This window comes from Vulpes lagopus, chromosome 12 (genome assembly GCF_018345385.1).
Source record: "Vulpes lagopus strain Blue_001 chromosome 12, ASM1834538v1, whole genome shotgun sequence".
Taxonomy (NCBI): Eukaryota; Metazoa; Chordata; class Mammalia; order Carnivora; family Canidae; genus Vulpes; species Vulpes lagopus.
This window is the reverse complement of record NC_054835.1, coordinates 80,239,291-80,265,706: the sequence shown is the minus strand read 5'-3', so window position 1 is coordinate 80,265,706 and position 26,416 is coordinate 80,239,291. Positions and strand designations below refer to the sequence as shown.

The 26,416-nt window shown below is 37.5% G+C and overlaps 1 protein-coding gene across 2 annotated transcripts in view; it reads right to left on the bottom strand.

Annotated features, from left to right (window-relative positions):
- The window catches only part of STAP1 (signal transducing adaptor family member 1), a 33,686-nt gene extending 9,464 nt beyond the window's left edge, over positions 1 to 24,222 (bottom strand). The window contains exons 1-6 of one of the 2 annotated variants that reach the window (XM_041724606.1): positions 24,057 to 24,222; positions 13,009 to 13,080; positions 7,959 to 8,072; positions 5,045 to 5,101; positions 2,276 to 2,448; positions 532 to 660 (exon numbers count right to left, since the gene is read on the bottom strand). In XM_041724606.1, the coding sequence (XP_041580540.1) occupies positions 532 to 660; positions 2,276 to 2,448; positions 5,045 to 5,101; positions 7,959 to 8,072; positions 13,009 to 13,080; positions 24,057 to 24,176 (665 nt within the window). In that variant the 5' untranslated portion in view covers positions 24,177 to 24,222. The remainder of the gene's footprint in view (positions 1 to 531; positions 661 to 2,275; positions 2,449 to 5,044; positions 5,102 to 7,958; positions 8,073 to 13,008; positions 13,081 to 24,056) is intronic. The other variant, XM_041724607.1, reaches the window with a different exon arrangement.
- Positions 24,223 to 26,416: the final 2,194 nt, after the last annotated feature.

Sequence of the window (26,416 nt, the reverse complement as noted above, 5' to 3'; positions counted from 1 at the left end):
TCAAATAAATAAAATCAACCAAAAAACAAAACAAAACAATAGTAATCAGAAAATGTTTATACATCATCGCTGAGTGTTCCCGTATCTGTCCTATTTTTTCCATAGATCTTATTACTATATATATGATTTTTCATAGCTATGTATTTATTTATCATCCATCTTCCCTTACAAGAATGTAAACTCCTTAAACCAGGGATGTTGTTGTGTTCACTACTCCATTCTCAGTACCTAGAATATTACTTGGCCCCCATAGTAGATGCTCAATAATATTTGTGAAACGAATGAATGAATGAATGAATGAACAACAGAACTATACCCAGGATCGAAGTAATTCACCCGTTTTTCTTTTTCCCCTACTGCAAATATTACCCTTGGCGCAATCTTTAGGATTGTTTCCATAACATTCTTTGCCTATTCTTATGTTTATCTAGTCCCAACAAAAACACGTAGCAGATGCTGATCTTGTGTGACTTTGCTTTTTCAAGTGATACCATGCTTTTAACAATTCCATGCTTTTTAAATTAAACATACTCTATCTCCTGCCGGATGGTGATGGAGTAGCTTTTACTGTCACTACCAGGTCTCAGGATCATATTTCCCAAAGAAGGGTTCTTCTCAAGCATCTCAGTTGCTTCTTTCCGGGACACTGAATAAAAACATCTACAGAGGTGAGACAAAAAACGGGATTTTTTTTTTTTTAACTGATGAAGATCATTACTTGAAAAAATGCTACCAAAGTAACTCTAAGAGCTGCAGTTATTAAGTTTTCTTAATTCCCAGCTTTATTATTCCTATTACAATGATATAATTACTGTTATTATAATCTTGTGCCATTATTAAATATACCTTATGCTTAAGACCTTCCTTCCCTCATCCCTCCAAACCTCTTTCTTTAACCAAAAAAGGCCTGAAAAATTTTTTGTTGGTCAGTATGTAATCATCATTATCACTTGAACAGCTAAGCTAGGAATTAATAGTGTATCCCCAGCTCATAATCTCAGTTTATATAAGCTCTTGGATAAATATCTGTTGACGGTTTCCCTTCAGGGATGCAAAGCATTTTTTTTATATGCTTCTCTTGTATGGTCTCAGTTTTAAATAACTGATTTTTTAATTTAAATTCAATCAGCCAACATATAGTACATCATTAGTTTCAGATGCAATGTTCAATAATTTGTGTTTAATACTCAGCGCTCATAATATCACATGCCCTCCTTAATGCCCATTACCCAATTATAAATAGCATATTTAAAGGTATGTCTGCATTCACTCCTTTTAGTATAATATGGCTTTATAATGGCATTGGTGCTATTTTTATGTGTCACATTTTTAAGAGAGCACTTCTCATTTTTATAGTAAATATCATAGCCAATGAAAAGTCTGTTTTATCAACAGAGAAAAATCTGGCAGGATTTGCAATACCCCAAAATGTTAACAGTGAATATCTCTGATTGGTACGACACAGAATGATTTAAATATTCTTTTTATCTATATAATAAAAATATTTTACTTGTTTTACTGAGGAAAAAAAGGAAAAGAAGCACTCTTTGTGACTTTTAATCTGTCAGGCTATCAGATGTCACTGATTTCAGCTAAGAGTGATGGTAGGCGGGTTTCAGCCATTACAGTCCAGCAAGACTATGCCTAAGAACCTGATGTTGTGATGGAACCAGGACAAGTTTCACCAACAAGAAGACCACAATTCCAGGAGGAAATGGCTCACAATCTTCGTCACCCTTTCCAGCAAAGTAGGAGTAAAAAATAAAGGTGTTGCTGAATTCAGCCTCTTCCTTTTCCCAATAATACCTTATACACTTTACACAGGGTCTTCCTCAAGTTCAAGTTCAATGACCACTCACTGATTGGACAATTGAATAGAACATTCAGATACTTAAAATTCTTTGGTATAGTTTTCCGACAGAAAATCAGTCATTCATAGAGTTGCATGATGGAAAAAAAAAAAAAAACATCTTTTCCTTCTTTCTACATAGCAGAAAGGTTTAGGTTTGAGCTTTGGAAAGAATATCTATTTGGTCTACAAATGTGGGTGGAAGGGGATTTCCTGTGTGGTAAGAGGGTTGGCTCAAACCTGCATTTTGCATTTTGTCGATCATGACAGAAGAGGAAATACGGCATTGACTCAGAGATCTAATGTTTATCCACATGACACCTTACTGCCCATGCTTTATGAAGCTCAATGGTTCACTCTCTTTGGTAATTAGAAATTAATATTTACAATCTGATAACAAACCCCATAGTTAAGTGGTCCACTTACACTGGCATAGGGCTCAGTACATCCACATAATCTTCAACTGGTTCCTTCTCCTTTCCCATAGCTGGGCTTGGCATCTGCTCTGTCTCAATCCTCCTTTTTTTCTCTCTCTCTAGGACTTCATGCAGTCGAATTACTTGCCCAGGGAGGAGTGACACGTGTAGGGGGACGGACAGCTGAACCCAGTGAAAATAGTAGGCAAACAAGAAAGACAGCAGAAGAACGAACTGGTATTAGCAAAAGGAGAGTCCTGTGGTCCCCAGGGCCTTCAGTTATCTGACACAGATGGGTGGATAGGATGGTGAATGGAGGGTCCTGGTGTCTTAAAACTGCCTCCAAACCATCCAAACAGCTTTGACCTGCACACAGTGCCCAATCTTCTTCCTAGAAGTGTTCCGTTCAGCCTGGCACACAGCAGAGTACACCCACCTTGCACCACAAGCTAATTCAAGTAATGACAAACCTCTCATTTTTCCTTCTGTGCTCACTAGTTCTTGGTGCCAGGGAAGTCCCAGAGCACCTGCAAGGTGCCTTGCTTTCCCACGGCCAATCTGGAATTAGCTCCACCAGCCATATCATAATGTGGAATTGAGCTAGAACTCTTCATTAGATAACTGAGAATTGGTAGTAAGAGGTCTATATTTTGGTAAATTTGTACATATATTTTAAACTTTCATTCCCACATTAGGATGATGATACTGCTCTACTTAGTTTTTTTCCCCACCTTTTCTAGATGTGTATTTTGGATTGAGCAACCTATGCCCTCCTGATATTCATACCCCTGATTTACCTTACCGCATGACCCGCTTACATGTTCTTATTAAATCTTATTGTTTCTATCTTATATATATATATATATATATATATATATATATATATATATACACACACACACACACATATATGTGAAATTTGAAATAAAAACATAAGGGAATATAACACAAAGTTTTAAAGACTATTCTTCTGGATAATTAAGCTAACTAATAATCACTATAGTTATTTATATATCAATCCAGAAAAAAATAATAGAATGAGGAGAAACTAATGAAAAAGCTACTGCTTAATAATTGTCTATTATGTCCCAAGCATTGTACCATTCCAAATCCTCATAGCAATACTATAAGATGGGTATTGTTATCCCTACTATACAAATAGAATTTAAAAAAAGGTTAAGAATAACTAGTCCAGGGTCACATTACTAGAAAGTCGTGGACTTAACCTCCAGTTTATTTAACTCAAAAGCAAAGTCTCTGCTCTTTTGACTACAGTCTGTGTTTCTCAAACTTCTGGTAAAGTTCTAATAATAGCATGGTGTGAATATACACAGAGTGTTCAGGGAACATAGTAAAAAACATGTATAGGGCAGCCCGGGTGGCTCAGCGGTTTAGCGCCGCCTTCGGCCCAGGGCATGATACTGGAGACCCGGGATCGAGTCCCACATCGGGCTCCCTGCATAGAGCCTGCTTCTCCCTCTGCCTGTGTCTCTGCCTCTCTCTCTCCCTGTCTCTCTCTCTTTCTGTGCGTGTCTCATGAATAAGTAAATAAAATCTTAAAAAAAAAAAAAAAAACCCGTGTAGAGGGATCCCTGGGTAGCGCAGCGGTTTGGCGCCTGCTTTTGGCCCAGGGCGAGATCCTGCAGACCCGGGATCGAATCCCACATCGGGCTCCCGGTGCATGGAGCCTGCTTCTCCCTCTGCCTGTGTCTCTGCCTCTCTCTCTCTCTCTGTGACTATCATAAATAAAAAATAAATAAATAAATAAATAAAAAAACGTGTAGAGCACAAAATTTAAGACAACTTTTCTTCTCTTGGAAATTCGTGTGAATTTATTTTGTATTCTGAACATACCTATGTACATTTTAATATGAAAAGAATGCTTTTTATCCTAACCTCAAAGAAAAAAACTAAAAGCAAATTTTTTTTTTTGCCAAAACATCAAGTATAATTAGTGTACCAGGAAGATGCACCCCAAGGTTTTCCAGTAGTTTTAGTGTTCTCCTTGGTACCTATTTACATACCTTTGGGGTACTTGAATCCCAATGTAAGAAGAGACACAATGACACTTTTCCGTAATACTGATGCAGGTTCCCAAAAAGTTTCTTCCTTTTCACAAGTCAACATAACTCGCATTTATGAAAACGACAGTTGCTACAATAGCTTCATTTAAAATAATGATAGATATCCTGCTGCAACACTTACCTGTAAACAGTAGGTCTCCCTATTTATCTCTGATAAGGTGCCACAGAGTTGAACATGTAAGCATCCCTTTGTCCCAAGACTCACCAAACAAACATTTAAAGGTGAGTTTTCATTTTGATGGGCTTTTCTGTTAAATTGTTTATGTTATTCATAAAATTCATCTCAGCATTTTATAAATATGTATTAAATGAATAAGAAAGTAATTGAAAAGTGTTTTAGAAGATGTAAGCTATAGATATCAGCATATACAAAGGACCATTGTGTCAAAGGACAAGACCAAAAAATAGATCTCCCTGATGACCTGTTATTCTCTAGCTAGCAAATGGCCCTGTTTATTTTCTATTTATGATTATCACAATTTCAATCATCTTTCTCATTTTCTTTCTTCCTTTCCAGTCACCTGATAAAAATATAAATTTCATGAGTAAGTATAAGGTATACTTATAAGGTATAAACCTCTCCTTTTCAATTCTTGTATCTCTGACTCCTTTCACTCTATATGATTCATAGCCAATGTCCAGTAAATATTTGTTGAATTAATGAATCAATCACAGGTAATGTCCTTCCTACCTACCTCTGTTACTGTAAGAATGAAGCCTCTCCATTCTTCCCCACTTTCTGTGTTCTCTGTCTAAATAGGAAGACAAAAATATAAAGAAGAAAAGACATGAATGATTGTTAACACTAATACTTTTATTAACTTCAAAAACTTTAGAATTTCATATGATTGTTTTATAAGACTCAAAATGTATAAGCCATCAAAACCCAAGACAACTGACACAATGCATATTTTTCTATTGAAGCACATTGTTTTAAAAAGTCAGTTGTAATTTTCAAAAGCAGTTTAAATTAGTTGAAAGGAAGAAACAAGTCATTTTCCTTTTTGTTTAAAACTGTTAATGTGTATTGGTAATGAAATTTCAGTATTATTTTCTTTTGTCAAAAGAATATAGCTTTATTCTCTTTGCTTAATAAACAAGTAAAGTTATATAAATTTACTTAACTCAAAAAAAAATGTAAATGTTAGGACACTTATTTCCAAATATGTCAGTTAATGGTTGATTCCCCCTGTTGGTATTTAACACTGACTGGCTTTAAGTTTGGGACAACAAGGTAAGTTCGGGACCAATTGTAGTTAATCCTTAAAAATTTGCAATTCTTAGCTCTAAATCCTACTAATATAGACATTTGTTAAGTATTTATAAGAGGCATATACTGTTCTAAACATTCACATATGTTAACTAATTTAATCTTCATGGCAACTCTGCAAAAGTTTTAAAATTTTTATTTCATAGATTTGCTCATTTAACATATTTATTGAGTGCATTTAAGCGCTGGACACTCTTCTAGGTACTGGTTTATGTCAGAGAACAAACCAAAAATCCTTGTTCTGATGAAATTTGGGGCCTAGCAAGGAATAGTGAATCATAAATACAATAGTGAGCAAGTGTTATAGCATCAGAAGGAAATAAAATGTATGGCAGGCAATGTAAAAGACACTGGGAATGGCATGAGAGGTTAGGGGAGGGGCAAAGGGTTGCAATTTTAACAAAGTGGTCGAGGTAGGTCTCAGCAAGGAGGTTACACCTGGGTAAAGACTGATTTCTGGATGAAGAAACCAAGGCACAAAGAGGTTAAGTGACTTGCCTATGATTACACAGCTAATGAATAAAACAGCCAGAATTCAACTCTAGGTGTCTGATTCCAATCCTGCTTCAGAATCATCTAGGAAGCTTGCTTAAAACAAAGATTCTAGGGCCCCGGGCTAGGGGTAGGGCCTAGATTTCCTAAGTACAAGTGATTCCTATATACAGTCGTCCCCCTTATCTGTTAGGATACATTCCAAGACCCCCAGTGGAGGTCTGACATCACAGTAGTGAACTCTATATATACTATGTTTTTTCTTATACGTAATGCCTATGATAAAGTCTAATTTATAAATTAGATACAGTAAGAGATTAACAATAATGGAATAAGACAATTATAACAATATTCTGTAATAAAAGTTATGTGAATGTGGTCTTTCTCTCAAAATACCTTATTGTACTAGGGCACCTGGGTGGCTCAGTCTTTTAAGTGTCCAGCTTTTGACTTCGGCTCAGGTCATGATCTCAGGGTCATGGGACTGAGCCCTGCATTGGACTCTGTGCTCAGCATGGAATCTGCTTAAGATTCTCTTTCCCTCTCTCTCTGCCCCTCCCCCTACTTGTGCTTTCTTTCTCTGTCTCTCTAAATAAAATTAAAAAAAAGATTTTATTATCTTATACTGTACTCACCCTTCTTCTTGTGATGATGTGAGATGACCAAATGCCTATGTGATGAAATGAAGTGATATGAATGACATAGGCCTTATGACGGAGTGGTAGGCTATTACTGACCTTCTGACAATGGGTCAGAAAGAGGACCATCTGCCTCCAGACCACAGCTGACTGCCAGTAACTGCAACCACTTTGTGCAGAGACAATGGTACAGTACAGCTCATGACCAGTGCTTGCAATAACAACTCCAACATCTTATTCAATTACAAGGTGTGCTCCCTATGTTATTACTACAGTTGGTTGATTTTACTTGGCCCACTTTGAATGTCAGTTCAAGAAAAACATTTTTTCTATGTAAGTACTGGGTGTACAGTGATGAATTTAACAGATCTCTGCTTGTGTGGAGTTTAGAGTTTTGTGGGATTAATACCATATTTCACAAACTGTGTATATCTAACACAGTTCTTTTTGAAGTTTTTCTGTCACGATAATGTTCTTTATAATTTTTTTTCCTTTTCTAATACAGAATCCAATCCAGGATCACACACTGTATTTAGTTGTCATACTCCAGTTTCCATAATTGGGAACAGGTGTCCGGTGTTCCTTTGACTTTTTTTCCAGTGGTATTTTTGCAGACTATAGGCCAACTTGCCTTGAAAATATGTCTCGGTTTGTGAAATACAGGTTTGTCTAACTCACCATGTGCCGTGTTGGACGTGACTCAGATTCACCTGGAACTCAGTGAATGTCAATTCAAGAACAACTTTTTAAAAACACCAGATGGGATCTCTGACTTTGTTGGAGGACAGAAGGATATGGTTTCAATGTGCTTGTATACTAAACAAGTTAATATACCCTTTCAAATCTCTATTTAGAAAACTGCAGTTTTTGGCAAAAGGCAAGAAATACATTTTTTTAAAGATTTTATTTATTTATTCATGAAAGACACAGAGAGAGAGAGAGAGAGAGAGAGAGACAGGCAGAGGGAGAAGCAGGCTCCATGCAGGGAGCCCAACATGAGACTGGATTCTGGGTCTCCAGAATCACGCCCTGGGCCAAAGACAGGAGCCAAACTGCTGAACCACCCAGGGATCCCCCAAGGCAAGAAATATTAACAAAGTGTAAGACTTGGCAGCTCTCCTTATAATTCCTCTTTGTCTCAGCCACTGGGTTGTGAAGGGCCAATGCTTATTTATAACCACAGCTTGTTTCCAACTAATTTCTACTCACCTTCAGTTGCACTTCCTCTTTTGGCAAAACAAGGGTGAATTTTGCACAATTCTTTTCAGTTGAATTCTGGTCAGTAAGGCACGTGAGGTCTATTATGTCTAACTTGTCAACATACTACAAAGGTAAAGGAAATCTCATTAAATTATTTCAGGGGTAACATACATTAGGTAGCAGGCGGGAATATAAGTAATCTCTTCCTCTCAACTGATTTATACCTTGCATGATATCCTGGTTTTCAACTGGGCATTGTAACCCTTTGAAGCCAGAGGGCATTTGGAAAATGTATTATGCGGTGGTCCACTGGACCTGACTCTTACAGGTTTGCAAAAGCTGATTTTTTTAATGTTTAGGAATTTTGCAAGCCAGCGACTACACACAGCCAGTATTAAAAATTAAATTATATAAACATATAATTATTTTTAAAATAAAGATACTTAAAATTCAAAACTCAGTATTTTCTAATTATATTACTAAAGTGTATTCACTATGCTCTCGAGGTAATTTACATCTTCATTTCTGTTTGTACTGTACCTTCCCAATTCGGCAAGGTCACATTGATAGGTTGAAATCAGCTATGGTGGGAGTATTTACATCATGGAAATTGGCAAACCTCACAAATTAGGGCTTGATTTACTTTAAAATTGTTAATAAATTTTAACAATTGTTAAAACTTGTTACAATTACTTTACAATTGTCAGTTGTCCTAGAGGCCAGCAATTTATTTTTTTCTGCAAAGGCTAGATAGTAAATGCTTCTGGCTTTGTGGACCACACAGGGTCTCTGTTGCAAATTCTTGTTCTTGTTGTTGTTGTTATTTTAATACACACTTTAAAAATGTAAAAAAATATTTTTAGCTGATAGACTGTACAAAATCAGGTCACAGGCTAGATTTGGCTCAAGGGCCACAGTTTGCTGGACTCTGATTGAGACATAAGAAAGTAAAGGAGAAAATGTTAATAATACAGATGAAACTTTAAAGTTTGTTTTGTCTGAAACTTTTTCATTGTTAACAGAAAAAAAGATTGACAAAACATTCTTCAATAATTCAAAAACTCTTGTTACTCCACAAAGATCTTGCCCCATCATTGAAAAATAGGTGAGGGATCCCTGGGTGGCGTAGCGGTTTGGTGCCTGCCTTTGGCCCAGGGCGCGATCCTGGAGACCCGGGATCGAATCCCACGTCGGGCTCCCGGTGCATGGAGCCTGCTTCTCCCTCTGCCTGTGTCTCTGCCTCTCTCTCTATCTCTCTGTGACTATCATAAATAAATAAAAATTTAAAAAAAATTTAAAAAAAAAAAAAGAAAAATAGGTGAGGTTCTGATATGCATAAGTATTGCTTTGCTTTCCTCTTATTCATTAATGTAAACAAAAATATCAGCCAATATTTGTGTGAAATGTCATATTTAATGACAATACATTTATTAGGGAAATGGCAAATTGGACAACTCCATTTATCAAATCATGATTGAACTGCAAACATAGTTGCCAGTGGATCCGAGTTCAGAAAAATCAGTGAAAATAGTCTGTGAGAATCAATTGCTTATATGGAAATTACAATAAAGAATATTGTGTATTTTATTTTTTTAACTGTGTGCTACACATTCCTTATATCAGTCAAGTTTATAATAAACTTATGTACATATATTCATACATATAATTCTTTCCAGAATGCCGTTGTTCGATGCTTATTACATGCCACTGGTTATGAGGATCCTATTAAGAAATTCCTATCTTATCCCAGTACAATAAAAATATTTCTTCTGAACGATTGTTATATATGGACTGGTCTGTACTCAACTGGCCAGACTTGCTTTTTAGTATTAGATCAGAACCACCTCAAGTAACTGTAGTAGAGTTTTCATCATAATTTTTTTTCCTGAATTAGCCTCATTCTTGACTTCTTTTTATTTTCCTCTGTTTTGCCCAATATAACTTATTTTTGTCATGTTATTTTATGTCTCCTTATTTTATTTTTCTGAATAAAGTAAGGCATAAAAATAAGTAAATTTTTTTCCAGACTGATTCCTATATTGATGGGCATTTGGAAAATGTATTATGCATTTTGGGTTGACCCAAATGGGCAATTTGGGTTGACCTATTTATTTTCAATGAACAAAGAGCAGTTAAAAATGGAAGGAAAAGTATAAGAGAAGCAGGACAGAATTTCAAATTACACAGAATCTTTTTCTGATAGATTGTCTAGATCAAGCTAAGTGAATTTTGCTGAGACAAAGAAGGAAGCAACAGAGGAAGAGGTGGCCAAATTAGATAGAGTGCCGTAAACTGATCTATTGATTAGAAGAAAGGAAGTTATATCTTTTTTTTTTTTTAATTTTAGTGTTGAAAAGAGCCTTAAAGGTCATCTGTTTAATCTACTGCCATCTGATGTTTGAATCTCCTTCAGGGTATTCCCCCATTTAGCCATCCTGTCTGTACTGGAGTATCTCAAACAACATGAAACTCATGCCTCCTATGCCACGCTGCCTGCTAGTAAGCATTTCCTTGTATTAAGCCATGGTTTTTCCTCCAGAGAATTTCCAACCATTAGTCCAGTCCCCTTTCTCTGCAGTAACATGAAACAAATTCATGGACTCTTTCACATGACTCCTGATGGCCTTTCAAATGTTTAAAAGCAGCTTAAAATTCTTTCCTCCTATCAGCTGAGTATCACCAGTTCTCACCTATCCTATCTCTGTGCTACCTCCTGACATTTTCACCCAAAACATTTCCTAAAGCTTGCACTCTCTTAACAAAATTGGTAGATGGACAATTCTGCAGTATTTCGTTGTAATGGTCTTCTTGGCACAATGGCTAAGAATGCTAGCTCAGGATCAAGATCTGGATGATACCCCTTTAATTAACTGCTTAATCTTGTACAATTTCTGCATCCTGAAACTTGACTACAGTGATGATTAAAATAGTACCCACTCCGTGGAGTTGTTATGAGAACTGGATGACATATTACATATAAAATACTGGAATCCTCACTCAGTGCCAGCTGCTCTCTTCAGTCCTCGCATTCACTATCTCATTTGATCCTTTTGCTGACCTCATGACCTGGGCTACTCTTTTCATCCTAATTTTAGAGATGTGAAAATAAGCATGTTGGGCAAGATCCTTCATGTGGTATTCTAGGTTTATTTCTATCCCTTCACCACACAGTGCTCTGTACCAGAAGACAGAGCGAGGCGGACAACATCAAGAACCCTCTTACCCTCTGACTTCCCATTGGGTTGGACTCTGGTCAGAAGACCGAGGAGGGTGAGCTATTTATCATCCTATGCGATTGTTTCCTCAGTCAGAGATCCCACCCTCTCAACACACTCATCTTCGTACACCTCCCTTCACGGTTCTCCCACTTTTTCTTCCTCTCCTGGGCTTTATAGTGTGGGCATCGTGACTAGCCTCCGAGTTCCGTTCTCCCCCTTGTGGTTTTCCTACATCCTGCCCACCACTTTGAATATAGCATCTTCATGAAACTTTCTTCAAAAATGCCCATTTTAAGGGGTGCCTGGCTGACCTCAGAGTTGGTAGAGCGTGAGCTCTTCACCTTGGGGGTTCGAGCCCCACATTGGGTGTAGAGATTATTTAAAAATAAAATCTTTAAAAAAAAATGCCCAACTGGAGACGTCATCTGTTTCCTGCCAGTTCCTTGTCTGATAGACTGAGACACAGAGAGCTTAGGTGACTAGCCCCAGAGCCCACAGTTAACAGGGGCAGGACCAGCATAAGCCCCCTGGAGAGCTGGCTGCAGGCACTAAGCTGGGCTGCCTCCCGCCAGGTGTTAAGACAGCAATAACTGCACTCTCCCCCTACGTGACTGTACAAGGTACAAGCTGGGGCTTCAACAGCTTTGCTCACATCAGTAGGAAGTTGGAAGGCACAACAGAGGAATTAGTTCTGTTAAAATTATTATGGTATTTGGGGACATCTTTATACAAATCTTGTCTATCCAGAACTCTGGATCATTTTAAGTTTGTGGTTTTCTCTTTTCTTTTCTTTTTTTTTTTTTTAATGACTTCTGGTTAGTTTACCACTAATGGTACCAAAGTGCCTGCAGATAGAATACATCACAAAGGCTCTTTTTTCCATTTCTTTCATTAGGTCTGGACATGTAATAATGATGTGCTAAGAACTGTGGGCTACTACATCCATGGACCAAAATGTTTATATTTAAACAAGTGACTAGATCATAATATCCCCTATGGGCATAGCAAGGTAGGCAAGCATTTGGCATGAAAGTACATTTTATTTGTGGAAAAAACTGAAATACACAGTTGTCAATGTTTGTGGGGAAGTTGAAATATAAGTCAATTATTTGAAGTGAATACTAATAAATAAATTTCAGAATCTATTGTTATTCTCATGCTTAAGCTCTTAGAAGTCCTTTTTACTTATGTTTTTGTCTCCCTATAGGAAAATTAAATTGTGACATATTTTATATTACAAGGCCTTGGGGGTCATCTATTTCCTTTCAGATCATAACTGCATGCTACAACAAGATAAAAAGATGGGGGGAAATTAAGGCTATTTCATGGCTTTAAACAAGTTGTATCCAGGTATCTGGCTAAAATTTTCAGATTTTGGGGTGCCTCGGTGGCTCAGTTGGCTAAGCTTCTGCCTTCAGCTCAGGTCATGATCTCAGAGCCCTGGGCTCCCTACTCAGCGAGAGGTCTGCTTCTCCCTCTCACTCTGCCCCTCCCCCTGCTTGTGCCCTCTCCCTTTCTCTCTCCCTCCTTCTCAAATAAATGAATAAATAAAATCTTTAAAGAAATAAAATTTTCACGTTTCAGCTAAGCTTCTATTATTGGGATCAGAAAGAAAAAACACAAAGACATGAGTTTATGCCTTCTCTTAGGTGCCATGGAAATTTTACTGTGGATCTTACAGGTCTTATAGCTGATAGCCCCCATAGACATAATGTTCTTACTTGAATTACTTTGACTAGAATATCTTTACTCTCAGAAGACAGAAAACCCCAAATGAATAAAACTATTGACAAGTCTATATTAGGAAAAAATGAATCAGCTGAATATGTTTAACTACTTACTTTTGGGCTTTTTTTGTCAGAATAAAAGAAAAGCGTAGTTCCTCTCAACTCTGTCCAATAATGTTTATACTCCTGTGGGAAAGAAATTATAAGCATTATTTCATTGGTCTAAATTCAACTAGTTTCCTATTAATATTTTTCTTTATAACTTTCTTAATTGCTGTTGGATATAAGGTTCCTTTTTATCTTGAGATAAATCACCTAATTTTACGGCTTAATTTTGCATCTAACTCGATCAAATCCTTCACAAATTTATTTTAGTATAAGGTGAGAAGTAAGGATGTAACTTGATTTGTGTTTATTTTTTTATTTGTGTTTAAATAGATCATTTTTCAAAACTTTCCCCATTGATTTAAGATACTTGACTTTTTATGTAGGTTTCAGTGGAAGTTTGCACCTGTAAGAGGGGTCATTTAAGGGACCAGGATAGGACAAGCATTAAATGTCTACGTTGAATGGCTTGGTGAATGTAAAGCACTTAGCAGTGTACATGGCTCATATTTTCAGTTCTAGAAACAGTATATGTTTATATAAATAAAGGCAATGTGAACAGTTCATAGTCATAAAAATAATTTCACATCATCAAAGCTAAACTTTGAAGTCCAAATTTCATTCATGTGGTGAACATTTCATTATTGCTGCATTCACATTATTATGGGGCTATGGAAATACAACTCTTTAGTTTAAAAAATTTAAATAACCTAGTCTCATTTCACTCAGGCGAAAGTTTATTTAAATGAGAGGAAATTACATTTTATATGAAGACTGGCTCTATTACCGAAGAATGGCAGAGGGGTTTTGAGAATAAAATCCTTCCACATCTATAGACCTTCATAACCAGCTGTTTCCAAAAGTATGTTTTTAAAAATTTCAGTTTCATAGACATGTTGGTCATTCCTTCTTTAGGGTTTAATAAGCTCAATTTTTATGCCATGTTGGATTATCTTGACTTATATTAAGCCTTAATAAAAGAGAATTACATGACTTCTTTTGCTTATGAAATGTGAAGACACTTTTATATATTATGGTATTTCGTGTCTCTTTAAATGCTGACATATTGTTTATCCTTTTTTTTGACCAGCAAAATAAAATGTTTGTCACCTCTTCAGAATTTATATACTTCTTTTCTCAAATAATGGCAACTCTATAACCCATCTTGTTTTTATTTGTCTTGGCTTCCCGGAAGCTCAAGATTAAATTCATTTTGAATTACAACAACCATCTTTCCCATGTTCTTAGTAAAACTATTTTCTCCCTTTTTCTTCATGACTGATAAGATGCTATTTTCGTTAGCTTCTACTGTGTAACAAGCCACCCTAAAACTTAGTGGACTAAAATAGCAAATGTTTTCTATTTCTCATCATTCTGTGGCTGGCGGATGATTCTTTTGAGTATACTTCACTGTGACTGGTCTAGGGTGGCCTCACTCACTTGCCTGGGGTCTTAGCTGGGATTGCAGAACTGAGAGGAGTGTATTGGCCTTTGTTCCCCAGTTCCTGGCATAGAGATCTTAAAACTCTTGGAATTTCCTGAGTGACAGGAGTGTTGTTGTTATTCAAAATGAGTCCCTTTAATACTTGAATTTATACTAATGAGGTGATTTAGGATGGTGCCCCTGGATAGCTTCAGGATAGGTCTGGTGGCCAGAAGAACAACTGATTGATGGGTTGCAATTTTCAGCCCCATCCACCCACCTCTAGGGAAAAAGGGAGGTGGGCTGGGAGATTTAGGTTTCATAAAAACTCTTGAACAATGTGATTTGAGGAGATTTCTAATTAGTGAACACATTCACATGCTGAGAGGGAGATGTAGCCCAACTTAATAGCAATCGAAGCATGTGTGCTTGGGACCCTTCCAGACCTTGCTCCACGTACCTCTTCATCTGCCTGTTCTTTGGTATCCCTTAGCAGTAAATGTAAGTAAAGTGTCTTCCTGAGTTCTGTGGGCCATTCTAGTAAATTATCAAATCTTAGGCGGGTCTCACAGGAACTATTTTTCCTTAAGATTTATTTATTTAGGGGAGCCTGGGTGGCCCAGTCAGTTGAGCCTCTCCCTTAGGCTCAGGTCGTGATCTCGGGGTCCAAGGATTGACCCCCTCATTGGGCTCTCTGCTCAGCAGGGAGTCTGCTTCTCCCTTTCTCTCTGTAAATTTGTTCTCTCTCTCTCTCTCTTTCTCTCTCTGTCTCCCATGCACGTGCTCTTTCAAATAAAGAAAGAAAAAAAATATTTATTTATTATTTTAGAGAGAGAGAATGCTGGCAGGGGGAGGGATAGAGGGAGAGGAAGAGAAAGAATCCCAAGGAGACTCCCCACCAAGCCCAGAGCCCGACACAGGGCTCCCTCCATCTTCCGACCTTGAGATCATGACCTGAGCCAAAATCAAGAGTTGGATGTTTAACGGAACAGGCCATGCAAGTGCCCTGGGAATTCTTGATTTCTAGTGAGTTGGTCACAAGTATGGGAGGCCTGGGATTTACAGTTGGTGACTGAAGTGGAGGGCCGTCTCGTGGGACTGAGCCCTTAATTAAGCTATGGAGTCTGCACTACATCTGGAGAGTTTCAAAACTGAGCTGAATTGTTGAACACCCTCTTGGTGTCCAGAGAATAAGAGAAGTGGGTGGTGGTGGTGGAAAACACCCCATTGAGACAACTGGAGTCCCACTCCATAGGGTCTTGTTTCCAGTCAGGTAGCCTAGACTTATTCACATGCTGGTAGAAGGATTCCCAGGAACAGGAGAGAGCCAGACCCCACGTGCGAGTGTACTTTCTTATCTGCTTTTGTCACATTTACCAAAGCATGACACAGTCCAGATTTCAAGGGGTAGAAAAATAAATTGTCTCTTTATGGAAGAGCTGAACAGTCACATTTCAAAGGGAAATGCATACAGTGCGGCTGGAACAAATCAGTAGTATTACTGTAGCAGTCTACCTCAGGGGCAGAGCTGGAATGTGGGTCAAGTTTCTTTGTCCAAGCCCAGTGGTCTTTCCACTCCATCCTACCTCCTAATTGACAGCTGGCTATAATGCACCATAAGGAACCTGCTGATGCCTCCTGAGCCAAGAACAAATTAACATAGAAAAGACCAATTCAAAGGGGCATAGGATTGAAGGATCAGCCAATAGATGGCCCCCAAAGGAGCAATTATGAAATTAGGCAAAGCGATTCTTCTTCTTGTCTGAAATCCAGATGCCCAATGTTTATCTAATGCATCTCAGAGTCAAGCAGTTTAAAAAGGCCAGAGAACAAACCTTGCTTTCTGCCCCATCAGAAATCTGTTCTTTTTCTTTTTTAAAGATTGATTGAGTGAGTGAGTGAGTGAGTGAGTGAGTGAGTGATTCATGAAAGACACAGAGAAAGAAGCAGAGGGAGAAGCAGGCTCCCTGTAGGGAGCCTGACATGGGACTCATCCCAGGACCCTAGGATCATGACCTGAGCCAAAGGCAGACGTTCAACCACTGAGCCACCCAGGTGCCCCAAGCTTGTGGTTCAAAACTGAGTCAGGAAGTGACTCAAGGTAGCTCAAGCCTACTTAAATCTGGGATAAAGTGTTAGCATTGTTTGGGTCATAAATCTAAACCACATATCGATAGATTTTTTTGATGATAAAAATGCCTAACTGTTCTTTGTGGGATTCCTCTGTCTTAATTTTTAGCTGTTTTCATACTTGGGAGACAAAAAAATCCCCATAAATAGATATAAAAATGTACAAAGCAGGAGAAGTGGGAGTAACTGCTAATGGGGTTTCTTTTTAGCATGATGGAAATGTTGAACTAAATTGTGATAATGTACAATTTTGTGAATGTATTAAAAGCACTGAGTTATAAAGATGATGATGATGATGACGATGAGCCACTACCACTACCGTGGCTCCTGTATGAGAGTGCACTGTTAAGGGGCCAAGGATAGAGGGAGACCCCAGACCTCTGCTCTTGCTTCTTATTTAAGGATTAAATGGAATAATACTGTATGTAAAGTACACAGAACCTGGGGCATAGCAAGTGTTTCATAAATGTTAGTCACTTAAAAAAAGCATTGCCTGATCACTCATATTATTAACAGGTACTTAGCATTTTTCATTATTTATTTGATATTTTTGCACATGGTGATGTGTATGTGTATGACAGTGGTGTCATCTAAAAAAAATCTCCCCAAAAAATAAAAAATAAAAAAAATTAAAAAATCTCCCAAATAGGGATGCCTGGGTGGCTCAGTGGTTGAGCGTCTGCTTTTGGCTCAGGGCATTATCCCCAGGGGTCCTGGGATCGAGTCTCACATCAGGTTCCCTGCATGGAGCCTGCTTCTCCCTCTGCCTGTGTCTCTGCCTCTCTCTCTCTCTCTCTGTGTGTGTCTCATGAATAAATAAAAACTTTTAAAAAATAAAATAAAAATAAAAATCAATTAAAAATCTTCCAAATAGAACTTTTTCAGTGGGATTCTGTATGAGAAGGGGAGGATATTTTGTGAGTCAGAATAATGAAACCCATTGCCGTTCACAAATATTATGAAACGGTGCTTTCATGTTGTCTTAAATAGAGAAATAAAAAAATTGAGAAATTTGGCTTGAGAAGTTGCCAATATATCCTGTCTCTATGATTAGGCAGATGTTCTGTAAAAACCATGAGGTTTTTACATCTAGGTACTCTGTTGAAAAATACTTGAATTTTCTCAGGTTTGTCTTTTGATTAATAATAAAACAATTCAAATTTGAGGAGGGAAGCTTTTCTTTAATCATATCTATTTTTAAGGCCTCACATTCTGCTCTGCTGGTAAGCCTCTGCAATGCAAGGAGCAAGCCAAAGCTACACTGTATTTTGGACCTGAAATTGGGTGAGGGAGAGTGAGAAGAGATCAGAATGCAGGCATTTTAGTGATTGTGGCGTTTTACTGGTGTATGGCATCTAAGATCAAGTTCAAACTGGAGATTCTATGATTCTTGGAGGAAAAGAAGGCAAGAGAAAACGTTGAAGTCAAAGTGTACTCTGTTGATCGTCTTCATTAGCCTCATGAACTGCCCTAAGAGAGAAAAATTAAAATCACCAATAGCTAGTTTGTTTTTTCTGTATGTACATCCATCTGTGCTTCTAACAAAAATTACAGAAGTGTTCAATCATGAGAGAATGATATGAACTGAGTAGAATTAACCAGGGAAAAATAAGGATTTTACTGGTTGGGCCTCTGGGTGGCTAAGTCATTTAAGCATCTGACTCTTGGTGTAAGGTCAGGTCGTGATCTCAGGGTCATGGGACGAGCCTTGCAGAGGGCTCAACGCTCAGCAGAAGTTGGCTTGTCCCTCTCCCTCCTCCTCTGCTCGGTCCTTCAGCTCTTACACGCTCCTGCTCTCAAATAAAGAAAATCTTTAAAAATAATGAAAGCTTACAAAAAAGAGTTTTGCTGGTAAACAAACCAAACATAGATTCATGTGAAAGATTAAAGAGGGTTTATTAAGTGGAGGAAGAACAAAGCTCTGAGTTGAGAGTAAAAGCAGCCTGGAGAAAAAGACAGATTTCAAATAGCAATAGGTCCTGTGAACTCCTACCACAGCCCCACAGCCACAAACCTAACAGATCAAACTTGTATTCAGAATGCAGAGATCACAGCCTTGATTTAGTTTCTGATAAGCTCTTTTGAACATACCAGTATAATCTGTCATCTATAAATACAATGTCAATAATCAGTCCCTAGGTATATATTTATATCTATAGAGATAGGCAAATATTTTAAAATTAATTTCAAAGAATACACTTTTGAATGAAATGCATTTAGCAGTTTTTTTTTTTATGTTTTAGCAATCATTTGTGTTGAATTTCTGTAGAAAAGGAACTGAAATAGGATTTTGAGTTTATCACTAGCTTCATAATTATTAGCCTACCTTGTATTTAGAGTTTAAGGTCATTATCTCATTTTTATTCAATTAAACAAATATTTTTGAAAATCTACTGAGTTTACTATTGATCTCAAGATGATAAAGTTTCTTTTTTTAAGACTTTATTTATTTATTCATGAGAGACACAGAGAGAGAGATGCAGAGGCACACAAAGAGGGAGAAGCAGGCTCCATGCAGGGAGCCCAGTGTGGGACTCGATCCTGGAACTCCAGGATCATGCCTGGGGCTGAAGGTGGTGCTAAACCACTGAGCCACCCAGGCTGCCTGATGATAAGAGTTTCTAGTGATTAGGTATCCCTAACCTTTGGAAGCCCACAATCAAATGGAATTAGTTTAGTTTGAGAGGCAGCATGATGTTAAATGCTTTGTAATGAAATTCAGTCTAGGCTCCTTAATGGATGAGGAACCTTGAACATAACCTTCGTGCTACAACTTATTCATCTATGAAGTGAATAAAATTTCCACCCCAAAGAAGTGGAATACCGTGGATACCGTGAGGATCAGAGCAACAGGACATTAAGAGCCTAGCATAGTATCTATCATACGTCAATACCCATCATTATATAGTCCATATGATCCTCACAGCAATCCATTCAGTCATGCAAAGGAGTCATAATCTATTTTACAAAAGAGGAAACAGATGAAAAGATCTACAGGAACTGCCCAACTTGCATATTTGGACTGATATTTGTATCTCCTGGCTCTCTAGTGCTCTTATTGATGGAACTAGTAAAAACGGGTTATAATGTTAAGTTACTCTCTATCCTCTGTCCCTAATAAAAAGTTCTGATTGTTTTTTTTCTGTGAGCAAGTAAAGTACCTTTGTGCAATGTAGGATGCTGTATAGTGGCTCCAAGGTGGGGCACATAAACTCCAGAGGCGTGCAAGATAATTCCACTGGGGAAGAAAGTTTTAGGATACCTAACTAGGGCAGCCCTGGGTGGCTCAGCGGTTTAGTGCCACCTTCAGCCCAGGGCGTGATCCTGGAGACCTTGGATTGGGTCCCTGCGGGGAGCTTGCTTCTCCCTCTGCCAGTGTCTCTACCTCTCTCTCTCTCTCTCTCTCTGTGGGTTTCTCGTGGATAAATAAATAAAATCTTTAAAAAAAAAAAAGGTTACCTAATTATATTTCATTTATCTTTCTTAATTCCTTTTCTGTATATATTAAGCAATTTTCTTGAAGTATTAGTACAAGAATACACATATATAATTTCTAAATAAATTAATATTCTTATATTGAAGATCTGTGCTTGTTTTTTTTTTTTAATTTTTTTTTTTAATTTTTTATTTATTTATGATAGTCACAGAGAGAGAGAGAGGCAGAGACACAGGCGGAGGGAGAAGCAGGCTCCATGCACCGGGAGCCTGATGTGGGATTCGATCCCGGGTCTCCAGGATCGCGCCCTGGGCCAAAGGCAGGCGCCAAACCACTGCGCCACCCAGGGATCCCTTGAAAATGTTTTCTTGAAAGGAGTGTGTTATTTACAAAAATTTGGAGGTTACTGGCCCAAAGGAGATAGCCCTAAATTTTTTCTTAATGAGTTAGTGGCAATTAGAGGACTAGTCAGAGAGATGTTATTCTGATACTATTATGGGGACAACATTCTAATGTTCAGGCTAATAAGAAGACATATTATACATGTTGTTTTTGATTTCAGCGTATCACAGATTGAATAAACTATGAGATATTGCTCTCTCATAAGCTCTCTCTTATTTTCTTTCCAATAGTTCCAGGAAATTGAGAATTATCCCCACATGCAAGAACTGTGTTTTCATCGGTTTCTTAATAGCTCTTATTATCAAATAAATCTTCTGGATCAATCCAAAATTTTATTGCTGTGGTTTAAGTAAGTAAGTCTTCCCACATCATCCTTTCCACGACGATTATGTATTTTAAATGGATTCTTGACCTGGGATCCATGGACTTTCTGGAATTGCATCTAAAATGGTATCTGTTGGCACCTTTTCCTGGGGGCAAAGTTCCTTAAATTCTTAAAAGTGCCCCTGTCACAAAACAGCTAAGAAACACCTAAATGTGTGATCTCTGTTATATCTTCTTTAGCTTAAATGTTATGAATTTCTTCAGCAAAGACCCTTACTTAAGGTTTTTGGTTTTGTTTTAGATTTTATTATTCATGAGAGACACACAGGCGGAGACATAGGCAGAGGGAGAAGCAGGCTCCCTGAGGGGAGCCGGCGGCAGGACTCTATCCCAGGACCCCTGGATCATGACCTGAGCAAAGGCAGAAGCTCAACCACTGAGTCAGTCACCCACGTGCTCCCCTACTAACATTCTGCAGAGCAACCCAACTTCCTCTATCCCATTTTCTTTAAAGACAACCCTTTTATGTACCCCAGGCTCACCCTCACTTTCAATGGTTCCCTGGCACTTTGCTGCTGCTTGTCTAGGAATCCCAGTATTTTCCTTAGCTTTTTCTCCCGGCTTCTATTCTCTACCATTGGAGCCCTGTGGCTCTCCTTTGAGCCATATTACTGGTTGACCCTTGAACAACGTGGGAGGTCAGGGACGCTAACCCTCCTGTCCAGCTGAAATTGTGTATCACTTTTGACTCCAGAAAAATATAACTACTAATAGCCACTGTTGATTAGAAGCCTTGCCAGTGGGAGGCCTGGATGGCTCAGCAGTTGAGCGTCTGCCTTCAGCTCAGGCCATGATCCCAGAGTCCTGGGATCTGGTCCCACATCCCACATCAGGCTCCTCGCAGGGAGCCTGCATCTCCCTCTGCCTATGTCTCTTGTGTGTCTCGTGAATAAATAAAATCTTAAAAAAAAAATATAGCTTTGCCAGTAACACAGTTGTTTATCACATACTTTGTATGTTATATGTATTATATATTGTATCTTTAAATGGAGTAAGCTAGAGAAAAGAAAATGTTATTGAGAAAATCATCAGGAAGGAAAAGTACATATGCAGCACTGTACTGTATTTATCAAAAAAAAAAAAAAAATCCAAGTGAAGTGGACCCTTGCTGTTTAATGGTCAGCTGTATTTATGGACTCAAAACTGATTTTAGTATGTTAATAAGAATATGAAAATAAATGGAAGGAGAATGAATCTAACCTTTTGTGTAAGCCAGGTATTTTATGTTATCTCTGAAATCCTTGAAACCCCCCTATAAGGAAACATTATTGTCATTTTCTTGCTCTCTTCTCCTTGACAAACAAGTAAAAGATACATTGCTATGAATTCAAGTGGAAACACAAGCAAATTTCATCAGAAATATTTATACCTATAGTTTATTCTTTCCATTTCAAAACATGTTCTCTAAGAAAAGGTAGAGTAGCAATCAGGTAAAGAAGTCATCACCCCTTACTATAAACTAAGCTTCTTGAAGGGACTTTGTGTTATATTCTTAGAAGTCAGTTTGAGGCTTGGTACATAGGAGACACATGATAAACAGTGCTTGAATGAATAATTGAGCACCTGCTGTGTCCCGGGCATAGTACCTTGTGTGGTGAGTTGTATTTTTCCCCTTTTAATAGTTTGAGAAAATTAAATCTCAAGGAGATATAATAACTTGTACAAGATCACAAGCTGTTTAAGTGACAAAACCATTAGGTAAAGACATGTTTTACTGATTGTCTAAAATCCTTGTTCTTTCTGCTAACCACACCAATGGAATGCCTTCTTTCAATATTTTTTTAAACCCTGATATCAGAAATAGTTATTACGAACACTTTGATAAACATTTAATGAATAACCAAATTTAAATCAGAAATTAGAAATTTTGTTTTCCCAAGTCCCCTTTCCCGGCGAAGTGTAACAATGTGGCTAACCTGTTGTGACAAGATAAAATTCACTTTAGAAACACATTGGAGGAATGAAAAAATATTCTAATGTAACTGCCAATTTTACTAATACATGCTTAACACCCATAACAGTATAAACAACCACATCTTTGCAAAAACCTTGAATGTGCTATTACAGATATTTTCACAAACACAATTTTTCTGTTAATAAATCTTCAGAAAAATATACATTATTATCATTATTAAACATTTCTATGACGTTCTTGAAACAGTTTTTTTTCTACTATTTAACTATTAAAATTTCATAAAATTGACCTAACTAAATTATTTCTTTTTTCGTTAATAACAAGCTCTTTCATGTTTATTTCTCTCATTAAACAGTTTTTTCTACTATTTAACTGTTAAAATTTCATAAAATTGACCTAACTAAATTATTTCTTTTTTCATTAATAACAGGCTCTTTCATGTTTATTTCTCTCATTAATTTCAAATTCTCCATAATTGCTATTTTAAAGGCACTGATTTTAACTAATTGTAAGTTTTCATTTTTACAATTAAAAAATATGAATTGCTTTTTGAATTTTCTTACAGTGAATGTATTTATGTAGCTTAGTGTACATATTACCTATACTGCACCCACATATTATCTTTTCAAGTCACTATCTTAATGTTTTTAGAATATATAACTATACATAATGCTAAACAGTATCAATTTTATAATTCTCATAAATTTTTACAAAAGTTTACTATTTTTTTTTAAAGATTCTATTTATTTATTCATGAGAGACACACAGAGAGAGGCAGAGACATAGACAGAGGGAGAAGCAGGCTCCTCACAGGGAGCCCAATGTGGGACTTGATCCCTAGACCCAGAATCATGCCCTCGGCCAAAGACAGATGCTCAACCACTGAACCCCCCAGGCGTCCCAGAAGTTTACTATTGAAAAATAATTTTATTATTATTTGTAAACTACAAACACCCAGAGTAGGAGCAAAAGGTTTCATTTCAGTCATAATATTTTATCTTAATGGTACACGTCATCGTGGAAGCATACTAATAAGTTGCAGAAAAAATATAGGAAATATTTTATCTTCTAAGCTGAAATCTTCTGTAATATTTAAATAAATTCTTTGGGGGAATTAGCTTATTAAATTTTTTTACATTATTAACCTACTATTAGAATGTTATAGATAATATATACAGACGTATGTGTTTAAGCCATACCTTGTCTTTAAATTATGCAAAATCAGCATCATATTTCTGAGCTCAAGGAAGAGGATTTAATCGCAACAGACACAAGGAGGCCCTTGTCACATCATATCAACTCATCATGAAATAACTTTTATATTAATATAGATGTTGCTAGTTTAACATTATCGTCTATGGACTTACCTGGTATTCTGACCTCTTGACTAACAAAAACCCTTCAAAGTACAAAGGTAGAGCAGTAATCTTTAACCTTTCTTGGAAGATCCTGCGGGGGGCTGGTTTCGGGGGCTTCTTAGCCATCATACCCTCTTGGTGTGTGGTTTGATTTCAACTATATCCAGTCTCAAACAAAATGAGATCTCCTTTGTGTGAGAGGAAAAAAGCAACTGTTCAAAGAGGAAGTCCCAACTCAATATTTAACCACCAACAGTACACACACACACACACACACTTTTTTTTTTTCCTTTGCTTTTTGTGAAGTGAGAAAGAACAGGCATAGACCAACTTTGAAAGGGCAATTTCTGTGTCACTTTAGAATTACTTAGGATTACTGTCGCAAAATAAACAGAAGATTAACATCACCAGGGGATGAAAAGAACCAATGTGGTGATTATGGACTTTGGAGGAGTCATCAAGGTCACATTTGTTTTCTACCACCTTTTTTTTTTATTGATTGCTTTCCATTTTTATCCCCAGGAGACATAACTTTAATTAACTCAACTTCATTAAAAATTACTTCACAAAATAATTTTATTAGTACTATTTCTGTTGTAAACCTTTTAGGACTGAGTTTTGCATATATATATATATATATATATATATATATATATATATATATTTTTTTTTTTAATGGAGTTCCTTATCCCATGCCCATTTTGATGGTCCACCAAATACAAACCACAGTTATGGGAACATGGGACTTTTTCCTTTTTTTGTCAATAAGAATTTTGAATCTGTGAATTACCAGTAGATATTTATTTATTTTTTTTAATTTTTTTTATTATTTATTTATGATAGTCATACAGAGAGAGAGAGAGAGGCAGAGACATAGGCAGAGGGAGAAGCAGGCTCCATGCACCGGGAGCCCGACGTGGGATTCGATCCCCGGTCTCCAGGATCGCGCCCTGGGCTAAAGGCAGGCGCCAAACCGCTGCGCCACCCAGGGATCCCCACCAGTAGATATTTAGATATTTAGCAAAATATGTCTGGCACAGAAAGAATATTTCAAACTTTATTTTGTTCTTTTATGCTTTCTGAGTTGTGTATCACTGATGCTATGATGCATAGATGGGGTCTCTACAGTTACCTAGTGAGATTTAAAGACCTACACTGGGGCCAAAATGCATTCAATAGTTGCATGTGGAAAAGGGTCTGTGAGAGACTGGATTTGGCCTAGCACTGTGCAAGGGATGATGGGAGAAGGGAACACTGGAAGGAATATGAGTATGTTTTGCAGAGATCCTGGTAAGTTCCACGATGTCTTATTTTACCCTCTGTATTTCAGGTTTACTCTAGATTTAGTATAGCCCAGGCCTGAGCATTCTCCTCAGCTAGACCAGCTGATTCTTAGAAATCAAAATAAGGCAGGAATCTCCAGTCTGTTCCTCCTTTCCTTATGGTGACATCACATGGTTTTCCCAGCCAGTATGGGTTCCACTGGATATGCATCTGTAGATATGTGCAGCCAAATTGTCTATAGCATGAGGTACAACAGTATAGATGGCTTTAGTCTCAATGTAATAGGAAGATGAACTGAATGACAAGGGAAAACCTCCTGATTTGATGAATGACCTAATCCACCTTCTTGGCAGCTGGTAGCTGGTATAACAGGGAGGAACTGAAAGGAAGGATGAGAACTGAGAATGGAAAGAAGGGGAGGGAGATGAGATGTATATTGCAAGGCAGCAGTAGGTGGAATTTGAGAAAAATAGTCATTGGTTTTATGGCCAGAGAGTTTCATGGGAGAAAAGAATCCCTCTAGAAAAATGTAAACATAGCAGTATTTCTGAGAAATAATCACCTAGTTAATTATGTCTCTCTTTTTTTTTTTAAGATTTTATTTATTTATATATGAGAGACCAGAGAGAGAGAGAGAGAGAGAGAGAGAGAGAGAGAGAGGCAGAGACACAGGCAGAGGGAGAAGCAGGCTCCATGCAGAGAGCCCGACATGGGACTTGATCCCAGGTCTCCAGGATCACACCTTGGGCTGAAGGCGGCCCTAAACCGCTGAGCCACCTGGGCTGTCCATGTCTCTCTTTTTTAAAAAATAAGAAAATTAAAGAAAAACTAGTTTATCAGCCTCTCTAGTTGGCTTATTTGCAACTCACATTATTTTTTTTTATTTTTTTTACTTTTTTTAAAATTTTTATTTATTTATGATAGTCATAGAGAGAGAGAGAGAGAGGCAGAGACACAGGCGGAGGGAGAAGCAGGCTCCATGCACCAGGAGCCCGACGTGGGATTCGATCCCGGGTCTCCAGGATCGCGCCGCCAAACCGCTGCGACACCCAGGGATCCCTGCAACTCACATTAATTGTTAATAG